Source organism: Struthio camelus, chromosome W (genome assembly GCF_040807025.1).
Source record: "Struthio camelus isolate bStrCam1 chromosome W, bStrCam1.hap1, whole genome shotgun sequence".
Classification (NCBI taxonomy): domain Eukaryota; kingdom Metazoa; phylum Chordata; class Aves; order Struthioniformes; family Struthionidae; genus Struthio; species Struthio camelus.
Window position 1 is genome coordinate 7,222,590 of NC_090981.1, and position 21,215 is coordinate 7,243,804.

Consider the following 21,215-nt stretch of genomic DNA (forward strand, 5'->3'; position numbering starts at 1 on the left):
TTTAAACATAAGCTACATATGATGCACATATCAACAGCTATACTTATCAAACATCTACTATGAGTTTGGACTTCATTCAACTAAAGTGCAGTGACTGGATACACTTCAGATGTCTAATTTCAATTCTCTATAATAATAGAGAAAGCTGCTATGTAGCTCTCCACCAACCACTGTAAACAACTGCCCATCCCATTTGCAGCTGTAAATGCTGTTGAACCCAAGCCAACTGGCAAGAATGAAGCTGTTGTCAGGCTGTTAAAGTGCTCCTTTTACACATCCTCTTAAACTAGGCTAAACAGGACAGTTATCACATCTCTCTTACCTTGCTTAAGCACTTATAGACAGCTACAAAAGCTCTATTAATCAGTATTTTAGTTCCAGAGTTTTCTTTCCATGGTTAGCCTTTAACATACACAGAAGTGTTTAAACCTCTGAACTGGGCACAGAGCTGTATTTTACTTCTAAGGTATTTTCCCCACCTACTTTCCCCTCACCCCCAAATGCAGGTTCTACTTCTATTTAGATTCCATGAGATGCTGAGCAAATCAGAGGCTGATTTCAGTCAGAATGGGAAGGTCTCTCTACCTTCATTTCCAGAGGCACGCATCCATCACTTCACACCAGACCTGGAGACCTTTGGACTTGCCCAACATCTCTACTCACTAGTTGAGCAGAAAACATAGGAGAAAGGCCATATTAGGGAACTACCAGATCAGTGAGTTAAAGGAGGCTCACAGGAGGCATCCATCAGGTAGCAGAGCAGCTGAAAGGAAGCACCAGGAGCACTCAGCTGGGAGCAGAGATATTTTTTTTTATTTTTAGCAGCACTGAGCTATCAGATGAGCTGTCCTCTTTCCATGGAACTGCACCCTCACTTGCCACACTCATGGTATACTTCAGAAGAAACAATATCTCTAAAATTATCTAACATGCTTTGCGTTGTTACCCTTGAGGGTATGAAGAGCTTAACCTAAACGAGGACAATTGAGCAACACTTTACTATGAGAAAAAGGAGGAGACAGAGGAGAAACAGAAAGGAAAGGAAAAAGGAGTCATAAAAAGCAGTACTCCTGTTCCCACTACACCCCTATCAGAAAGGGGTTATACTGGCTTTGTTTGGTCTAGGACATATTTCAAAGTCACTTCCTATTTATTCTCACTCCCAAAAGCCACATCCAAGTTTCTGCATACATCTTGCAACACTTACCACTTCATCTGGAAGGCAGTAGAAAGCCAGAGCTGTTGCATAGCTGGAGAAATACCTAGAGTTAGTTACTCAGCTTCCAAAAATTAGAGCATAAGAGGGCCTCAAACCAAGCATGTACTTTTATAGTAACTCAAGACAATAACAGAACTCCCAGTCAGGATACAGTCCTTATTAACATTCAAATAAGGTTATAATAGTAGTAGAATCTGTACCTGGATAGAACCATAAACATGCAATGTGACAAAAAAAACAAGACAAACCACACATCAAGACAAGGGACTGAAATACTTGGGGGGGGGGGGGAAGGGAGGGAGAAGAAATCAATACACTACATTCACTAGCACTTTAGAAAAAGCTAGCAGATGTCACATGCATTTGTGTATTTTAAATCTAACTTCGCTCTTTTACAATACTTACATATCCACAGCTCAGTTTCAAAAATTTGCCATGTCACAGAGAAACAATTGAAGGCCTTAGAAGGTGTTCATAACAATGCCTAGATTGAAAAATGTTCCTTTAACAAGAATCACATTGGAAGATGTTAGGACTGACCCTTAAAAGCAGCAGTCTTTTAGCAAAGTCTCTGGACTTATTGCTACATCAATAATAATTGTAGTCCACACGAAGTGTCTTCTTACACTACTGCAACATTACATGACCAGCATTCAAAAAATACTTAGTTACACACTAAAAAGCTGTGGTATATAGCCTCAAAACAGGTAGTGCTCTCACCAAGATCCAGAATACAGGGGTAATTAGACTTGTATTAGACTGGGGTAATTAAGGGAGGGATAAGCTGTGGGTGCTATCAGGTGACCTGCTAATGAATAACAACTTAGGGAGACTGACAAGTCTTTTGTTAGCAACTAGCAGTTTTATCCCACACACATGACTTGGAGGGGAGGTAAAAATAACAGGGATTTTCATGACAAGAAAAAAAAGGTTTGGAAACCCATTCATCAAAACCTTGGAAACATGTCAATAACTTCCTTCCCCATTTTATTATATATTTGTACATTCTCTCTCTCTCTCTCTCACAGAGAGAACTAGTAGAGATACCCTCTAGATTAGGTTCTAATAGAGAAGAACTGGTTGAAACTGTCCAAGTAAAGTCACTGTACAGTTTACAATCATTAGGACAGGAAGGAAAGAATAATAAAGCCAGACTTCAGGAAAACAAGTGTCTAAAATAAGAGCTGCAAAGTTCAATAACAGGTCCTATAAAGCTGAAGTGTAAGATAGAAAGAGGCATTATGGAGAGTTGACAGTTTATTTAAGAAACAATATTAAGGGTACAGATGAGAGTTAATCCATCTGAGAATGGAAGATGGAGGGACAGAGAAAAGGGGAGGGATGGAATTGTACCAAGAGACTAAACCCAAACTTTTAATTGCCCTCATACAAAGAGAAGAGCATACAGGAAGTAGAAACTAGGTCAGGTGAGGAAGTACAAATACATACAGCACAAGCACATAGTTACAAAATTATGTGCCAATAGTTAGCGACAGCAAAGGTTAAATGCTCTATAGGGTGGAACAGTAGGAAGAACAAGAAGGGCTTGATCCCTTTACTTACAGAAGAGGAGGTATGGTGAAAAAAAAACAAACACACACCCAAACACACCCACACACATACAACCACACACACCCCCACACAGATGGCTAGACAGGCTATCCTTTTTGCATCTATCTTAATTACACAAGAATCATTAGCAACCAATTAATAAATATAAATTACTAGTTACATAAGGTCAACACTGCAGCTCAGACAGGAAAGGAGCAGATTAGAGAATGTTCAAGTTAAACGTTTTCAAATTGACTAGGCCCAACGAACTTCACTAAGGGTAATTAAAAAAAAACATACTAGAAGTCTGAGCAGTTAGTGGACACGCACCTTGCAGAACCTAAAACTGACAGGTGGATAGGAAACTACAAAAGGACAGTGTCTAACAGAGACAAAAAAACAAATGAAGGAGCTGAGACACTCCAGCTTAATTACTATTCCTGAAGTATGGGGGCTGAAAGAGCCCCTTATCTGTAAACTTCTAGGTGAAACAGGGATATAAATTACATGTCACAAGAACTTTTCCAAGAATAAGCAACATCAGACTAATGCAAATTCCAACGAGGTAAAGCCTTTAGGGCTAGGAAAAGCAGATGATGTTAACATCTTTAAAGATTTGACACTTGTAGGAACAACCAAAACATAGCCTAGCTAAAACTTCATGAGAAAGCACAAAACTGGATGATGATTAAACCTAGTATGGATACATGCATCTCTTCTGAAGAATTAGGAAGTTCTTCATGGATGACAGGTCCAATATTTTCATTAAGAATCAGGGTAAGTGAAGATATTTTATGCTTACTAATTTGTAGAGAGCTTCAAGCTGAGAAAGACTAAATATGCTGGAAGATAGTTTCAGAACTCACTCTTGATAGAGTGGGAAGATGGACAAAAAAAATTGAGGGTAAATAGGGATAAGGTATCATAGCATGCCTAGATAGGGACATAAACAATGGATGAGGAAATAATAGACCAGGAAGGAATACCTCAGCCACAGTGGATCAGAAATTAAACACAAATTAATGGCATGCTGTTGCAAAAAAGGCTACCACCACACTGAGCCATATGGTAAGCAAGCTTTCTGTGCTACTCAGCAGGGGGATGCCTCCACCACTGGAGTACTGTACTTATTTTGGGCATTGTACCTCACCTGGGCAACATTCAGAAAATGATCATTAGACTGTAGAGGTACATAAAAAGCTTCTGGAAAGAAAGGAAATGATCTGGTCTCCCTATGCACAGTGAACAAAATAAGTAGGAAGGAGCTGAAGTTTTAACAGAATAGATTCAGGCTATAATTAAGAAAGCATTTCAATAACAAGGACAGAAAAGCACTAACACATTATCAAGAAAGTTTGTGAGTCACCACTATCATTAAATCTCTTTTGGGAGACTGGACAACCACTCTGTCAGGAATGACACTGGTATAGCTGATCATGCTAGGACAGAGGAATGGACATGGTCCTTTTCATCCCTGCAATTCTATAATTCATATTTCAGTTTAAAACTGCAAGCTAAGAGTTTTTAATTAAAAGAATTTGTGTTTGCTTAACTGGCGATCTATGTCCATCATTTGGAGGCCACAGACAGCTAGCTGTCTGCAAAGTAATGGCTGGCAGCCCAAAACACAGTTACAAAAATAAAAATTCAGAACCACCTTACACCCAAACCCACACATGTCAAAGGAGGACAGCAATAAATGAAAGGTTTTTTCCCCCCTAGGCTTTGTTGTAAACGGAAACCATCATGGCAACACTGCAAAAGAACAATCTTTGGATTAGTTATTTTTTCCTCAAGAAATTGTGGGATTTAATTCAAACTGTCACATTTAAAAAGGTTGAGATTATCATAGAACAAAGCAGAGACCACAATAATTTGGGGTTTTTAGAATACTTGAAAACAATTCCACAAGTAGGCAGACTTCCACAGATTGTAAAGACTATACTGCTGCAGATGTCCTTTCCTCATCTTGACCTAACAAAACGTTAAGAAAATTTCCACTGTACTCTAGTTTTCTGCAGACAAAACATGCAAGGCCACGTGCCCTGCAAGCAGAACATCTTATCTGACCTTGCCTCAGCCCTGTTTTTCGTATGCCTTTGAAGAACTGCAAAGAAACAGGCTTAATCCAGCCAGCAGTACAAAAGTTATTCAAAGGTGACACCAGAAGAGGTGCAAATCAGCTAATGAATAATCATAAGCTGGACCATTTAAAGCTAACGCAGAACTACCTCATGCTGTGACACAGCAGGGGGATTGGTAGCACTAAGAGTCATGGATAGATCTGATTGATTGGTTATGTAAAATTAAGTATTGAATATGTAACAACTTACTTTCGCTTTAAAACTGTAACAAAAAGCTACTCAGGGTCCCTTCTTGTGCTCCCAGCCAAGAGGCACCTTATTGCTAGCAATAAAACTTGGCAACTAGGAAATCTGACTCCTGCTGCTCATTACTGGTGCCCGCGAACGAACAAGAGAAAGATAGTTTTAACAAAAAGCAGGTTTCCTCATAGACTTAATACCTGATCAAGATGCAGCTAAACAAGTATACCCATTCTGCTCCCCTTTTCCAAAGCTGAAAGCTACCTTTTTGTTTTCACTTGCTAATCCATAAAGCCTTTAAAATGGCACAAATAGAGGTGGCAGCATTTTGTTCTCTAAAACGATTTCCTCCTCAGCCATCAACTAGATGCTCCAACACAGAGAAAGAACAGTCCTTCTCTTCTAACTCAAAAAATCCATACTGTCATTGCCCTTGCAAACTGCTAAACAAACAGTATCAGCAATTCACTTGTGTTCTGTAATATATTCGCTGCAAATCCCAATGGCTTACCTCCTAATGCAGTTTTCTATTGTCTGTTCTTGTCAAGACACTGACTGGTCACCTTATAAGTACGTTGCTTTGACCGACTGTTTACCTAGACATCAGAAAGCTTCAGGAAGGAAGGAGGGAGAGAGGGGAGGAAAAAAAAAATACCACACACAACCAACCACACACACCATCTCAAGAAATAACTTTTTTTTCCCCTTTTTCTTTTTAAAGTAGTCAGATTTAAGCTAGAGTTTAATAAAGAATAAACTCAATTTTACCAAGCAAGGCTGTTCTTCAATCACCACCAGCACTATGCCATATATGGATAAATAATTGTCAAAAGTTAAAAAAAAACAGGGCAGAGGTAAACTGTCAGAGGGAAGTCACCAGTGGAGTTAGAGATGCCTATACTGCAACCTGTTTTATGAATATGTTCAACAGTGCAGCCAGGAAAAGAGAGCAAACAGTGAATAAACAAGAAGTTTGTTGTTACTTTGAATTCTTTTGTAGAACAACTGACTGAAGAATTGCAGAAGAACTTCACAAAAATAAGTGGGTAATGAGAAAAAACAAATTTATATAGACAAAGTTACACACATGGGGAATACCTACCACTAGCCTCAGTGTAAAATTATGGCTTCTGAGCTCCCTAGTGTCATTCCAGAGCAAGATCTCAGAAACATGAAAGGTAACTCCAGCAGTTCAGCATTTAGTGGCAGAAAAACACCCAACAACAACAAAAAATGCCGCCCCCCCCCCCCAAAAAAAAACCCACCACACACCCACAGATATTACTTACTGAAGGAGCAAAGAGGAAAAAAAAATCCAGAAAACAGCACTATGCTATTATATAATATTATCTCGTTCACCCATACCCTGAGACCCGCGTGCAGTTTTAGGTCCCTCATTTCAAAAAGGGTATGTTACAAATGAAAGATGTTTAGGGAGAGGCAAGGACAATGAGTAAAGCTATGGGACAACTTGTACTTTAGGAATTGTGTAGGCTAGGATACATATAAGATGGGATTTGACAGAGGTCTATAAAACTGAGTGCATGGAGAAAGCAGTTAGACATCAGGTATTTACTTGACTCCTCTGAGAACTAGGGGCCAAAGATAATGAAAATCAAGTTCAAAGCAAACAAAATCAGGCTCTTGAACACACACACACTGTATATTTGATCTGTGAAGCTCTTTGTCAAAGGAGTCCTTGGGGGAGAGAGCACAATGGCCTTGCTGGTTCTGCACCTGGGAGACCCAACTCCTTGCAACAGCACAGCCAGAGGGGGCAGCAGAATAACACACTAAAAAGTGGTTTTGCAGAAGAGGATGTAGGGGGTCCTGGAAGACAAGTGGAACATGCAGCAGCATCACAACTTTGTGATGATGCTAACCTCTTCCTAGGATGTAATAGTAAGAGTGTAGCCAGCTGGTTCAGAGAAGCAGTTGTTCCTCCCTTTAGCACTTGTGATCCCACAGGTAACTGCACCCAGTTTTAGGCTTCCCAGTAAAAGGAAAGTGTTGACAAACTGGAGTGAGTCACTAAGTGATGCCACTAAGATGATCAAGGAAGGAGCTAGAGCACATGATGCATCAGAAAGGAGTTAGATTTGTTCAGTCTCAAGAAGAGAACTTTTTTTTTTTTTTTGGGGGGGGGGGGTGGCAGCCAAGGAGGATCTAATTGTTGTCTTCAACAACCAAACAGGTGATTATGGAGAAGACTGAGCAACATTCCTCTTTGAGGTGCACAGCAGAAAGGCAGGCAGGCAACAGTCATCAGTGCAGCAAGGAAAAAGTTCTTCACAATTAGGGCAGGTCAAACACTGGAACATGTTGTCCACAGATGTGATAAACAGATCTCCACAAAATATTAAAGATGAAAAATTGATACTCAACCACAGTTTTCCAGTCCAGACTGAACGTGGGAGCACTTGCATTTAGATACTTTAAAAGGCCATAGCCAAGGAACACTCTTAAGGACATATTTGTTAAACTAGCTGTTTTGATGCACACATACTGAAAGAACAGAAATTCTCCCTATCAGCTGTTTTTCCCTTTCTGAAAGGAAGTATGTGAGCAACTACTATGGCTCAGACAGCTACATCCAAAGACCAACTAAGTGTGACACAAAAGATGCAAACAGTAGCATTTATTGACATAATTGTCATTAGATGTTCCCAAATCTTATATTCAGTAGAAAGATGACATCATTAGCTCTACTTAAAGCTGTTATTACTTTTAAAATAAGTTTCATACTGTACAGTTTTTTGGTAAGCACCAGTTAACCCAAAATTTGTTAAGGCTTTCAATGCATGTCAATGGCAACCTACCAACAAGCCTAGAAAATCCTATCTTTTATTTTCCACACAACGTAGAATGCAATTTTATTCCCTTACTACACCTACTGAAGTGCTGGAGTGGGGCAGAGGGGAAAGGTGATTCAGATGCTCAGCCTGTCAGCTTTGATTTGGTGTTACAACCAGCAAAAAGAGGAACAGCAAAAGTTTTTCCTGAGACCTGTTGTCGAAGTACTCCACGTTCATAAAGTGTCCTCCTCACTTATGTCTCTCCCAGCCCCAAGAGAGATCAGCAAGCCTTTTTGCCCACTTGAACTAGTCCATAAACGAAGTACGTGCATACAGACTTCTGCCAACATAAGTTGCACCTATGCAAGTGAAGTTTGACAGCATAGCTAGTAGGAACGCACTCTCCCCATCACAGTTCTATGACAAACCTGAAATCTGGCAAGCCACATCTACAATGCAAGGTGATTAGGTAGTATTTAATATACACACAATATACTATGATTTTTTTTTTTGGATTAAGTTGTATATAAAGTGAATCTAAAGTCTAAGATAACCATATTGTTAGATAGTATCTATTATATAAAAGCTGCATGGAGACATATTTCCTGCAGTGCCCTGGGATCTGTCAGGTAACTCCCTAATGAAGTCAGTCTCAGACTTGAATGTGGTTCAAAAATTAAGAGAGTTGAGATCATTACTCTGGTCTTTCCTCCTTGCTCATACTGGCAACTGTATTTGTGGCTGTAACAGCAGTATTGGTGATCCAGTGGTACTCATTTAGAAATCCAATATTTGTACAGTAAATACAATTTTTGAGGGAAAACATTACATCCCAATCAATCTTGGCATTTACCCTTTTAAATAAAAAACAGGTTCTGCATGTCTTATAGGCAAGAGCTAACTCTAAAAGCTTCTTGAAACACTCATTACACAGCATCAAAACCTTTAGGATTCATGAAGTTCTTAATTCCAATAATTAAAATACAAGTAGAAAAAAGGCAAAAAGAAAAAACATCTTTAAATTCCTTTCAATGATAATACCATCCTATTAAGGAGGTATAGAGAGCTAACTAAGCTTCTTAATTCCCTTCTATTTAACCCACTCCTAGAGACCAATGTTCTAATGAGATACCAGAAGAACATTTGGGCCTTGCATGTAGAACATTAGAAATGATTCTACAAAATATCTGTTTTAGTTTGGATTATTTAACTCTTGTACAATTGGTTAATACAATTTAGGATTTTGTATTATTAATACTTTTCTACAAGAGACAAGGTACTGAATGACAGGTTTGCCTCAAGACAGGTCACAAAGATCACAATAATCTGCCCAAAGAGAAGACCATCTACCTGTCACTTTTAGGACAGTAGAAACAAATACTGTAGTAGTTTATGTAGTCTGTCAGTTAGTTCAGCAACAATGAATTTTTCTTTCTTCGGCTGCCTGCCACTGAACAAAAGCTAATCTTGCACCTAAACAATCTGGGCATTAAACACACAGAAAGTCTTATCTTCTGACTTATGACAGAAGATGACAGACATTGTTGGTGAAAATAAAGAGGCACTGCCCTAATAGCCAAGGGCAGCAACCCTTAAGTACAGTAGGATTTTTAAACACCCAACAGATGCAACATCTTGGCACTAGCAGTTGCTGCAACTGCTTTGCTAGTCACAGCTCTCACAATGGGAAAATCTGACTGGGACAAAATAATGCAGAAGGGGAATTTAAGACCACACAAAATGTCCCTATTCATTACGATTTCTTGATGCATATGAAAATGATATCTGAATCACATGCACCTATCCTAAACATCCTCAGGTGCTTGTCTCCATTTCAGATATGCAAACATTACTTACTTTCAAAAACCTGAAGAGTTAATGTCTGGAAACAGTAAAATAACATACACACAATATTCTCTTTAGAACCTTTGAAACTCAAAAAAAAAAAAAAAACCCCAAAACCAAACCCCACACACACAAGACAAAAATACTCCAAAAAGATTATTTACTCCCTCATCCTGCTGGCTGGACAGTGGTTAAACGCAGCAAAAGTATCTGGATTTATGCAATTAAACACTGCAAAGTGGTAAATTTAAAGTTGTGAAGGGAGCCTTAACAGAGTCATTTCTTGACTCAGATGCAACATATTCAAGGGGAAAGCTTTGTAACGTAGCTGTTTGTGTATGGAAAGTTCACCTCAATTAAGTCTGCTTATAGCAGCATTCAAGTCCTAATTTTATTTCAGCCAAATTAAATGCAGAAGGAACTGTTGATGCAACTGTATCAGTACAAGAAATCAACCCTTTCATGAACAGGCAAACTACAATTGCATCATTTTATCCAAGTGACTCTACTTTAACAATGATCCACACAGCACACTGCATAAAGTAACATGGCTGCAGTATATTTTTTTGTTTTTAAAAACAGCCACCCAGTCACTTGAAGGGCTTCACACAGAGCAAGTGTCGCATCCACACAGGAGGTAAGGCCTTAAGAATACTAAGGCTTGTTCAGTGGAAAGTTCTTAACACTGCATTTTTCAGTAACAAAGATGTTGTCAGAAATGACAGTTCTTCATACCCCCTGATGATGCATTGCTAGCATTTTGTTATAAGCCATAAAGCAGGAATAATTTCAGTCTGTCAGGAGTCTGTCTAATGCCCAGTTTCCCCCTAGAGAGAATTCCTGTCAAATGTAATGAGAGCTCCAAAGGCCCTCTCTACAACATAATGAGCACTTAGGCCATGCTGGGTGATTAGCCAGCAAAAAGCATCAATTTGAGCCTGACTACACCCTTGGGGCTAGATGTCACCAGTTTTAATAAAAGTTATTATCTGCCAAATGCCTTCTCAGAACTTATCATTTGCAGTGGAAATTCAAGAGAACATCTTTGGGTTTTTTTGTTTGTTTCTTTTAATCTAAGACCTCCTATATACTGAGTTGTAATGCAACCATTTGGCATCCTCATAGCAGGCATCTAAATCAAGATTCTTTAATGTGAAGGTGGTACTTTTATCAGAAATTAGAGCTACCTAACATGTAAAAGCATAGTACCTAAGACTCATATCCAGGGAAGTTTAAGAAAAAACATTTAAAGGGATAGATAAGTGCTTCTTAACAGCATACACAGAGTTAGCGTTCTCTATTCTCTCCAGCTAGAACTAAGGTAGGTATAATGCTCTATCACAAATCTTAAAAGCTTCTACAGTATCACTGCATACTGGGTATATAATTATATAGTTGCCATATATACAGAACACTAAACCCTTGCAATACAGATGTTAAGGTCAAAGTAGAAACCTCAGTTCTGACACTCCTTAATCTCATGGGCTTGATTGATTTTACCCTAAAGTTAATTTTTGGTATGTTTATCACAGAATCACAGAATTGTTTAGGTTGGAAGGGACCTCTGGAGATCATCTAGTCCAACCTCCCTGCTCAAGCAGGGTCACCTAGAGCATATTGCCCAGGATCACATCCAGACGGGTTTTGAATATCTCCAGGGAAGGAGACTCCACCACCTCTCTGGGCAACCTGTTCCAATGCTCTGTCACCCTCACAGTGAAGAAGTTTTTTCTCAGGTTCAGATGGAACTTCCTGTGGTTCAGTTTCTGCCCATTGCCTCTTGTCCTGTTGCTGGGCACCACGGAGAAGAGGCTGGCCTCATCCTCTTGACACTCCCCCTTCAGATACTTGTACACATTGATGAGATCCCCTCTCAATCTTCTCTTCTCCAGGCTGAACAGGCCCAGCTCTTGCAGTCTTTCTTCATAGGAGAGATGCTCCAGCCCTCTAATCATCTTGGTAGCCCTCCGCTGGACTCTCTCCAGGAGCTCCATGTCTCTCTTGTACTGGGGAGCCCAGAACTGGACACAGGACTCCAGGTGGGGCCTCACCAGGGCTGAGTAGAGGGGCAGGATCACCTCCCTCCACCTGCTGGCAACACTCTGCCTAATGCACCCCAGGATCCCATTGGCCTTCCTGGCCCCAAGGGCACATTGCTGGCTCATGGTCAACTTGTTGTCCACCAGCACTCCCAGGTCCTTCTCTGCAGAGCTACTTTCCAGCAGGTCAGCCCCCAGCCTGTCCTGGTGCATGGGATTATTCCTGCCTAGGTGCAGGACCTTGCACTTGCCTTTGTTGAACTTCATGAGGTTCCTCTCCGCCCACCACTCCAGCCTGTCCAGGTCCCTCTGAATGGCAGCACAGTCTTCTGGTGTGTTAGCCTCTCCCCCCAGTTTAGTATCATCAATTATCATCAGTATTATGGAGGTCACGTGTTCTCTTCAAAGAGCTTATAAAAATAATAAAACATCCACTTTGCACCAAAAAAGGCTCCCATATAGATGTTGGCTTCCTCACAAGTTGCAGTCTGCTTTAAAGTTGTTTAGGAGGAGGGAAGGAAAAAAGAAAGAAAAGCACCACCCAAAAATCTCAAAGCCTGAAAAAGTTACCTCACAGAAAAACTGTATTATTCTAAAACATAAGACAAAAGAAACTACAGCAGCTACAGTACAGAACTGAGTCAAACACTACTCTGGTTGCTCTATCTACCTTTTCAGTGCATTACTTTAAGACAATACAGTTGTCATAATATTTCTGCTTTTTTCAGTATTTTGCATTTAAACAAGTACATCACTAAAAACAACACAGAATGCCAGAAATCCATCTAGCTTTCCAGACAAAACTATCATGGAATTACAACATCACCTTATCAAATACAATATTTGGGGGGGGGGGGGGGGGGGGGAAGATAACTCTGAAGTCTGTGGTGGTGTTATGGTTACAAAAGCAAAATTCAACTCTGCAATTCACTTGTTTAATGAAAGTCTTTGAATATACTGAAGATCTGAAGCCTGAACTAATCAATTTCTTTGCTGTGCCCTAGCCGGTCAGCCATGTTCTTTAATGAGAGAAGAGTTTTAGATGAAATAGCACATATACATCAAGAATTGTACTGTTGCACTTTGAAGTGTGTCCAACTGTGCAACTTCAATGGCCTCTTAAAAAATTATAATTAGATGATTTCTGAAAGATTGTACCAGCATCTTTATTAAAAAAGCAAATGTCAGCATATCTACAGAATACTTACACCCTGCCATTAATGCTTTCTTTGGCAGACAGTGACTACTCAATTGAGGGTCCTCTGGGCTGAGTAATCATTTAGCTTTTCTTCTCTTACAAGGTCCTTAGTGCATTGTCCCAGTTCAATACTGTTTTTACTCACCATTATAGTGGCCATAACTGTGAATTTTATGGGAACTTGCAAACTCTAGTCACAACTAGAGCTTTCCAAGTCACTAATCTTTTCATATCTTTAAACAGCAAGGATTTAAGCAACTATCATGACATATGCTACACATACATAAAACTGGTTCTATATATCAAAGGCTCCATCAATGACGAAAATAAACCCATATAAAGCAGAACCAACATCAAGAAAGCACTGTTGCTTAACCAAAAGTATACCTCATTTGACAGTAGGCAAGCAAAGATTTACTAATCACAGCTACAAATCAGTCCATTCTTTCATACATATGATACTGTGATTCAGATATAAATTTAAAAAAAACTACATTTAAATGCACTAGACTACAGATTTTGTGGTTTAGAAAAATGAAACGCCTTACCTGTTTGTGCATTTCGATGTTTAATCCATATGACATTTCATAATACTGCAAATTAAGGGACATGTGTTACTTTCTCATGCTGGCTAACAATTGTATTAGAAGATATTTACAGAAACAAAGCAAAAAAACCAAATGTACTTACCATCACATAGTGCCTCTGCATTTCTGTCTTTTCACTTGCTAGTTTCTCACATTCCAATTTAAGGCTACAAAATAAACGACACTTTCATGAAAGTGTTGTCATTTGTTTTGACATCCACCTGCCTTATTTGTATTTTGACAGAAGTTCATTAAAAAAAAAATCTCATAAACTAACATGCAAACAGAGAAAAAGACTTAGTTCATCCTTTTAACACAAAGGACTGAACAGGAAATTTAGAAGGTATATAATAGCATTCATGAAACAAGACCAAACTTTCCTTAAAATAACATAGGCGATCTTCATGCTTTGACAAAAGAGTTGCTATGAAGCACAATGAACTCTCAAGCTATAGCATTATCTGAATTTCTCTAAAGTTCTTGTCAGTAGTAAAATAAAAGTATTTGACATTTAGTAAATTATAGCCAACCACTCACATTTAGAATTGCAACTTGGGAACATCTATAATTTTCACCCCTCAAGTAATCTCCAGCTTATGTTAGCTTGTCCACAACTTGAAAAAAAAAAAATCAATAGCTTTGAGTATCATTTGCTAGTAAGTTTTCTATTTTTGTTTTCGTAAATTAAAAGTTGTATTTGGAACATGCATTTCTCATCACTTGCAACCTCAGAATTCTGACTACTGCCATTGAGGGAAAAAGCCTCAACATTCCCTTTGTTCTTCAGACAAACAGCTGGGTGTTTTTGTTTGTTTTTTAAGTGACAGCAGTAAGTATCCTATGGAACAGTTAGTGTGTAAGCCAGTATTTTTCACTTACAGTTGCAATATCAAATGTTCATAGTTTACACTACATTTTTAGAGTAATAAATAGCTTAGACAAGTCAACAGCTATAGATAAAACTCAGAATACAATATCATAGGTGGAAACAAGGAATTTAATCAGAACCAAGGGAATTCCAACATGGAAACTTGTAGAGACTTCATTCCTATCCACATCTTACACCTTAAGTCGGCAGTAGCACTCCAATACTTGCGTACTTTTACGATCCTTCTTGGTTAAGCACTGCATGCTGGCATTTTATTATTCTTTGCATTAACACCACGCACAAAAAAGAGCAAACATGAGAATTAGTCTCCTGAGTGGCCTGTGCCACAAAATTAGAGCTGGTCTTCTCCCAAAATACTTTAGAAAATCCTCAACATAAGGAGTCCTAAGGATTTTTTTTATTATTTTTTAAATGCATACAAGTTCTGAACAACTTCAGCTTCGGTATTACCACCATTTTACAGGTGCCAAGGCAGCAAGTCAACACGGTCCCCTCTAAGCACAGAATTAGACTGTCTCCTACTGAACTCCCAGCTCTCCAGCGAAACCTCCGTTACAGCACGGGGCCAGGAACAACCCCTGACCCGGCGCTCCCAGCGCTGCCCCTTACAACACCGGCCGGCAAATATCGACAGTGGCGGCGAGGCCCGGCGCCTGCAGGGCCCAGCCGTCCGCACCGCGCCGCCGCACGCCACCACCTGGACGCGGCAGTTCAATACAGCCCCTCGTCGCCGGGAGCGGGACCCCCCCCCAACCCGCACCGCCCAGGGAGGGGGGCCGGCCGGTGCTCACCTGTGGTACTGCGCCTGGAGGAACTGGAACTCCTCCTTGATGCGGTCCAGCGACTCCGGGATGGTGAATTTGAAGGGCTGACTCCCAGCCTGGTGCGGCGTCTGCGGCGGGCGAGAGGGGCGCGGTGAGGCAAAAGCGAGGCCGCCCGCCCGCCGCACCCTTGTTCCCCACTTCCCCGTCCCTCGCCTACGGGGTGGAAGGCTAGCAGTGCCGCCCGCGGGGCGGCCCCAGCCCACTCACACTTGCTGACGCCATCTCCCGACAGCGGGGCGCGCTGGCTCCTCCCCACCGGACCTCGCCGAGGGGGCACGGCCGAGCCCGGTCCTAGCACCGTCTCCGGCAGCGAGGGGGGGAAAAGTGGCCCGGCGGCAAGGTTGAGGCCGGCCCCCAACCGCCCCCCCCCGCCGTTTCCCCAGCAACTAAATTACACATGAAACAAGAGAGGGGGGGGTTGGGAGCGCTTCTCCCCTCCCCGGCCGCCGCCGACGCGTGGGCGGAGCCGCTCTTCCCGAACAGGGGACGAACTTGGGGGAGGGCACCCACCCCCCCAGGCGAGGGGATCGGGGACGGGCCCGCGGCCTCATCACGGCGCGGGGGAAAGAAGCCTGCCGGCCTCCCCAGTCCCCCCAGGGCCGCCGTACTTACGGAATGCCGGCTCTGGGAAAACATGGCTCTGGCCGCCGCCGGGCTCCGCCGCAGCTCAATTTTGGCGGCGGGCCTCCCCACCCTGCCCCAACTTCAGATCCCGAGAGACAGCCGGGGGGGGGGGGGGGAGACCAACGCCGCCGCCGCCTCCCCCCCCCCCCACCCCCGCGGAGGGCAGGAGGAGAGAGTGAGCGAGCGAGCGGCGTCGCTCAGAGCCCCCGCCGCAGGGACATTTTCCGGCCGCAGCTTCCTTTGTTGCTGTTGTCTCGGGGAGGACCGGGGGCCGGTAGCCGAGCCGCGCTCGGGACAGTCACGGGCAGCTCTGCGCTCCTTCCGCGCCGCTCCAGCCCTCAGGCGGCGCCCGGGCCGAGATGGGGTAGGGTGGGTACCGCCGCCGCTTGTCCGCCACCGGAGTAAATAATCTCCTCGGAGGCTCGCAACTTGCCGATGCGATTGTAACACCGGAAACCCTGGGCAGAGGCGACTCCTCTCCCCACTTCGCCCTCGTGCCGAGAGGGGAAAATCCAGGCGCAGGAAGCGGGACGCGGTGTCAGCGGCGGGACCGCGGCACGCCGGCGGCGGGGCGGCGGGAAGTCTCCAGGGGGGGCTGCGCTCCTCCCAGGTGCCGGCGGAGGGGCCAGGTCATCGGCACGACAGCGAGCGAGCGATGAACAAGGGAGGAAGGAGGGAGGCGGAGGAAGGGGGCGGGGGGGGCTCTACACAGCCAGCCCGGCTCGGAACAGCTCCAGTAACACAAGCATGACAGGCAGGAGCGCAGGAGGGGGAACCACACACGCAGCGCGCTCCTCCGTTAGTTGCTAAGAGATCCCTAGGACAAAAGAAAAACAGAACCCCCCAAAACGCCTACGGGCCCGATCGGCCAAGCCGCCCCGTCGGGAAGAAGAGGGAAAAAAAAAAAGATAAAAGCGTCCGTATCGGGGCTAAATCAGTCGGGAAGCTCCTCCGTGCAACAGCGCTGCTACAGCCTCCTCCGGCCGGGCGCACATCAGGGAAGCGAGAGTCTCACCAGAGCCCGCCAAGCAAGACACGCACGGCAGCGGCGGCACCCTCCTCCTCCTCGCTCCCTTGACCGCCTCAGGATCAAGTTCTCTCCGGCGCCCCCAGCCGAGAAATCCAGACCAAAGCGGACAGGAACGCAACCACCGTCCTTGCACCCTCCCCACCAAGCCAAGCAGGACACAGCATGCCCACCCGCACCACTAACATTAACACGCGGTTTCACACTCTTCGAGCTGCCCAGCCCCACCCACGCGGTCGCCCAATCGCCTGCCCCGGCACCAACGTGGTGCGGTGATGTGCCCGACCGCGTCGACCAATAGCAACAAGTTCCCTCGTCTCACCGCCTCCCCGCCTTTCGCTGGGAAACGTTTCTGGCGGAGCGGCAGGACCCCTCCGAGCGGGCCAATGGGAGGGCGCGGGGAGCGCGCCGAGCGGCGGGGAGGGGAAGGTCGGTGAGAAGGAGAGTGGAGACGCTGAGCTGTCAATCAAAGTAACGTGGGGCCGACGGGCAGGCGGGGGGGGGTTGGAGCGGGGCGCCGGGCTGTGGGCCCGCCTGTGCGCGGCCTGCATGCGTTGGGCCCGCGCGCGGCCCCCCGCCTGGGCCCGGGCGCGGAGCCGCGGGGCGGGGCGGCACCCTCGCCGCCCGCTTCGCTTTCCCAACCTTTTTAAAAAAAAACTTTCCACAAATCGGGACATACAATGCAACCTCGGTGATGTTAACTGGCCTGACGTTGTGATTTGAGGCCAAAAGGCCATTCTTTGTTTAAATGTGAGAAACGCTGTGTGGGGAGCGGTGTCAGACCCCTCACTGGGGTGCATCTCTGCAGGTTACATACCTGCTCTTAAGGCCACTCAGAGCACATGGATTGACACACATTGTATTTTTGGGGGATGCCCATACCGATATCCAACCTGCATGCGACAGTGCCTGTGCAAAGGAGCTGGGCCCCACGCTCGGCCCAGTGCCTATGCGCACTCCAGCCCAGGGTGCGCTCAGGCCTAGGTTTTCTCCTCTGGGAATTTGTCCTGTACTTGAGGCAGGCAGATGCAGTACCCCTCCCTGTCCTGTTCATATAGCGACATCCAGGCATGCCATGGCACCTGCCTACAGTGTACTCGGCTATACAGAAAACACCATAAAGAGGGATAAAAGCCCCGCGTTGGCCTAAAGCATTCCAAAATCCAAACTGAAATCACAGTTATACTGATCCTCTGATCAGAATGAAGTTGCCCTTTGGGGAAAATTGGCTTTTTTATAAGAGGTGTCTACTAGAGCAAAGCTGTCTGGAGCTTTACTATTATAAATGGTTTATAGCCCCACTTGAAGTAGATGAGGGTCAAACAAATTCCATAGGCTCCGTGTATGACTACTGAGATGACAAATGGCAACACAGCTTGCAGTGGGAAATAAACTTCAAAAGATAGCCCCTATTAACAACCATCATATTCATAGCAGAATTAAATGATAAAGTATCAGATACTGGTACCTTCAGACTTAAAACAATGCCTTAAGACATATTTATGCCATTAGTACAGCTGTATACTACCTAGACAGAGGTCTTATAATGTCATATCACATCATTTAAACATACAAAGGATAATTTTATAATAAACATTTTCTTATCATTCCCTATTAATGTTCATTAGGTATACTTATTTAGAATTGTATTAAGCTTCATCTTGTGTTTTAAAGAAAGAACAGACTATGTTTAAAATTTGATATGAAATTTGATATGTTGCAATAGCAAGATACAGCTTTACTCATTCAGATCGCTAATTTCCATACTACATTATTTCCAGTTTTACATAAAAATGACCAAAGGGGGGAAAAAAACTTCCTCATTCTGCTGCAATGAAGTTTGGAAACTCAATACAGATAAATGCATGTCTGTGTGTGTGTGTGTGCACACATTATACATATATGTATATGCACATGTGTCTATGCCTATACATATGCATGTGTGTTTCTATATATACATATATGTGCATACATATTTGTGAATACATAAATATAAATAAATGAGGACTTCTCTTTTTCACTAGTTTTTAAAATGGGAGTCAAAATACCTGTGTTATTAGCTTGTGGTTCTGAGACGGGAATGTAAACTTGTCTGGTGTTCCAGGTACATAAGTAGAGCTAAAAATCTTGAATTCTGTTCCCAGCTCTTCCCCTGTTATCTTGGACAAGTCAACTCACTGCTCTGTGCATGGCATTAGAAAGCTTAATTAATTAATGCTTATAAAGCACTTAGATCCTCAGAAGAAAGATGCCATAAAAATGCAAGCTATTATTATATACTTTGTGTGTGTACCTAGTAGCTATGGAGTCTGTAATAACGTAATACCTAACTTTGGCTGTACTATGCTTAACCTGCTGGCACAAGTTGTTAATGAGATATTAACAGATATGACATTAAAACAACATTATGTTTTGGAACATAAAAACTTTTTTTTAATTGCTCACCTATATGAAAGTTGAAATGTCTTGCAATCTGTATTTGTCATCATTAAAATGTCCAAGGCATGTTTTAACAGAAACAGAAAAGCTCCGTTTTCCTGATTTCTTCTAACAAGTGCTTTTAACCTACTTAAATTCTGGAATCAGACATTTAAGGGCATTTTGAATCTTCTCCATCATAATCAAGACAGAAGAGCTGTAAAAGCAGTAATAGAATCAAGTGTGCTGATTTTCTTTTCAAATGAGAGCAACTGACATACAATATTACATAATACCAATAATAACCAATACTTCCTGATATCTAGCTAATTTATAGTTCATCATCATTGGACACTTGGAGGACAAAAACTTCCTTTTTGTTAGATGGGTGTACGTCTGGATTAATGCCAGAAAACTTAACCTCCTTATTCCACGGCATTACTCAATATTTATACCAGCAAAACATAGGCCAAAATTTGGCTAAGCATGTTGTAAAGAGCTGCATTCAACTCAAGGTAATATTTTACACTAGATTTTTATGCCATAATACTGTAATTACACTACACAATTCTCAAACTGAATTACAAATAATTGTGTTTAAACCAGTCTTGTGTTTTAAAAATACAGTAAAAACAGATTGCCTTCAGTATTAAACCCCCCAAAACCATTCTGATTAATCATCAGTTCTACTATGCTGTTTTAAATCTAGTTTTTTTCACTGTAAGCATTTTAATGTAATGTTCTTACCTCAGAAAGCAGAGGGCCTAATCCTGCAGTGATTACGTAATCAAAACTCACACTGTAAGCAGTTAGAGCTTTGAGGGGAAAAAAAGCAGGATTGAGTCAAAAATCTAGTCTGAGTATACTGAAAGGGTTTCAGATGTAGCATCTGTTCTTTAGGGAAATGTAGTATTGTATGATGTTTAATTTACCATAATGTTTATATTTTTTCCTTTACTGTTAACATTACTACTTACAAGCAATATTTTTTAACTTCCCACGAACTGGCACATATAATAAAAATGTTGATGATGTTAATCACTAAGACTTTGATGATGCAGGGGGGAAAGACTTTAGGAAGTCTGTGATTTAACTCACTGTTCTACCACCTATGTAGTGAGAGAAAATTGGTGGAGGAAGTAATTATAGAATGCAATAGATTTTATGCTTTTAAAGGGATCATTGGATTTTCAACTGAAAGAGAAAAACAGTGTGTTTAAAAATGATGTATATGTGTGTGTGGTGGATGGGGGAATTGTTTTATTTTTGTTTTTTAATGGTAGGACAGCACAGGTGGAATAGAGAAAAAAGTATCTGAGACATACAGTGTGTGTGGTACAGGAGTGAACTACCTGTAAAGCTGTGAGAATGAAAATTATTATGAGGGCATGCAAAAATATCACTTTTAAAATATTTCTTTATTTCTTTATTAGGGTAATGCAATTATATTTCTAATTATTATTATCTTTTGGCTAATAGCCATTGCATATCCTCTTTGTAATTTGATTTCTTTTTAATTAGTAGCTTTCCTTGTAGGCAAGAATGTTCAAAAAGTTGCAGTAGGTCATTTTACCACCATGTCTGTATTCACTTCCCCCATTCTTTCACCCTTAAAAATTCCCTGAGTTGAACTCCAAAAAAAAAAAAAATCAGTAGCAGATAGTGCAGCAGTAAAACCTCAAATAAAATCAGATCCAAAGAATCTCTTGTGGTTTCATACAATATGGTAAAATTAGAGATTGCAGGAAACCAACAAAATTAAACTGGGAACATTTGAAGAGAAATGACCAGGCTTTATGAAAATGACACATTGACTGGCCAGTATGTTTTTTTATCGACAATTTCTTTGTTGAGGCATAGATCAAAGAAATCTGC

The 21,215-nt window shown here is 42.2% G+C and overlaps 1 protein-coding gene across 8 annotated transcripts in view; it reads right to left on the reverse strand.

The window, feature by feature from the left end:
- Nucleotides 1–17,126, reverse strand: part of LOC104152781 (transducin-like enhancer protein 1) — an 85,045-nt gene extending 67,919 nt beyond the window's left edge. For 3 of the 8 annotated variants that reach the window (XM_068926255.1, XM_068926254.1, XM_068926253.1), the window contains exons 1-4: nucleotides 15,884–17,126; nucleotides 15,239–15,339; nucleotides 13,662–13,725; nucleotides 13,520–13,564 (exon numbers count right to left, since the gene is read on the reverse strand). In XM_068926255.1, the coding sequence (XP_068782356.1) occupies nucleotides 13,520–13,564; nucleotides 13,662–13,725; nucleotides 15,239–15,339; nucleotides 15,884–15,907 (234 nt within the window). In that variant the 5' untranslated portion in view covers nucleotides 15,908–17,126. The other 5 variants (XM_068926252.1, XM_068926251.1, XM_068926249.1 and 2 more) reach the window with 3 other exon arrangements.
- Between the last annotated feature and the right edge of the window lie 4,089 nt (nucleotides 17,127–21,215).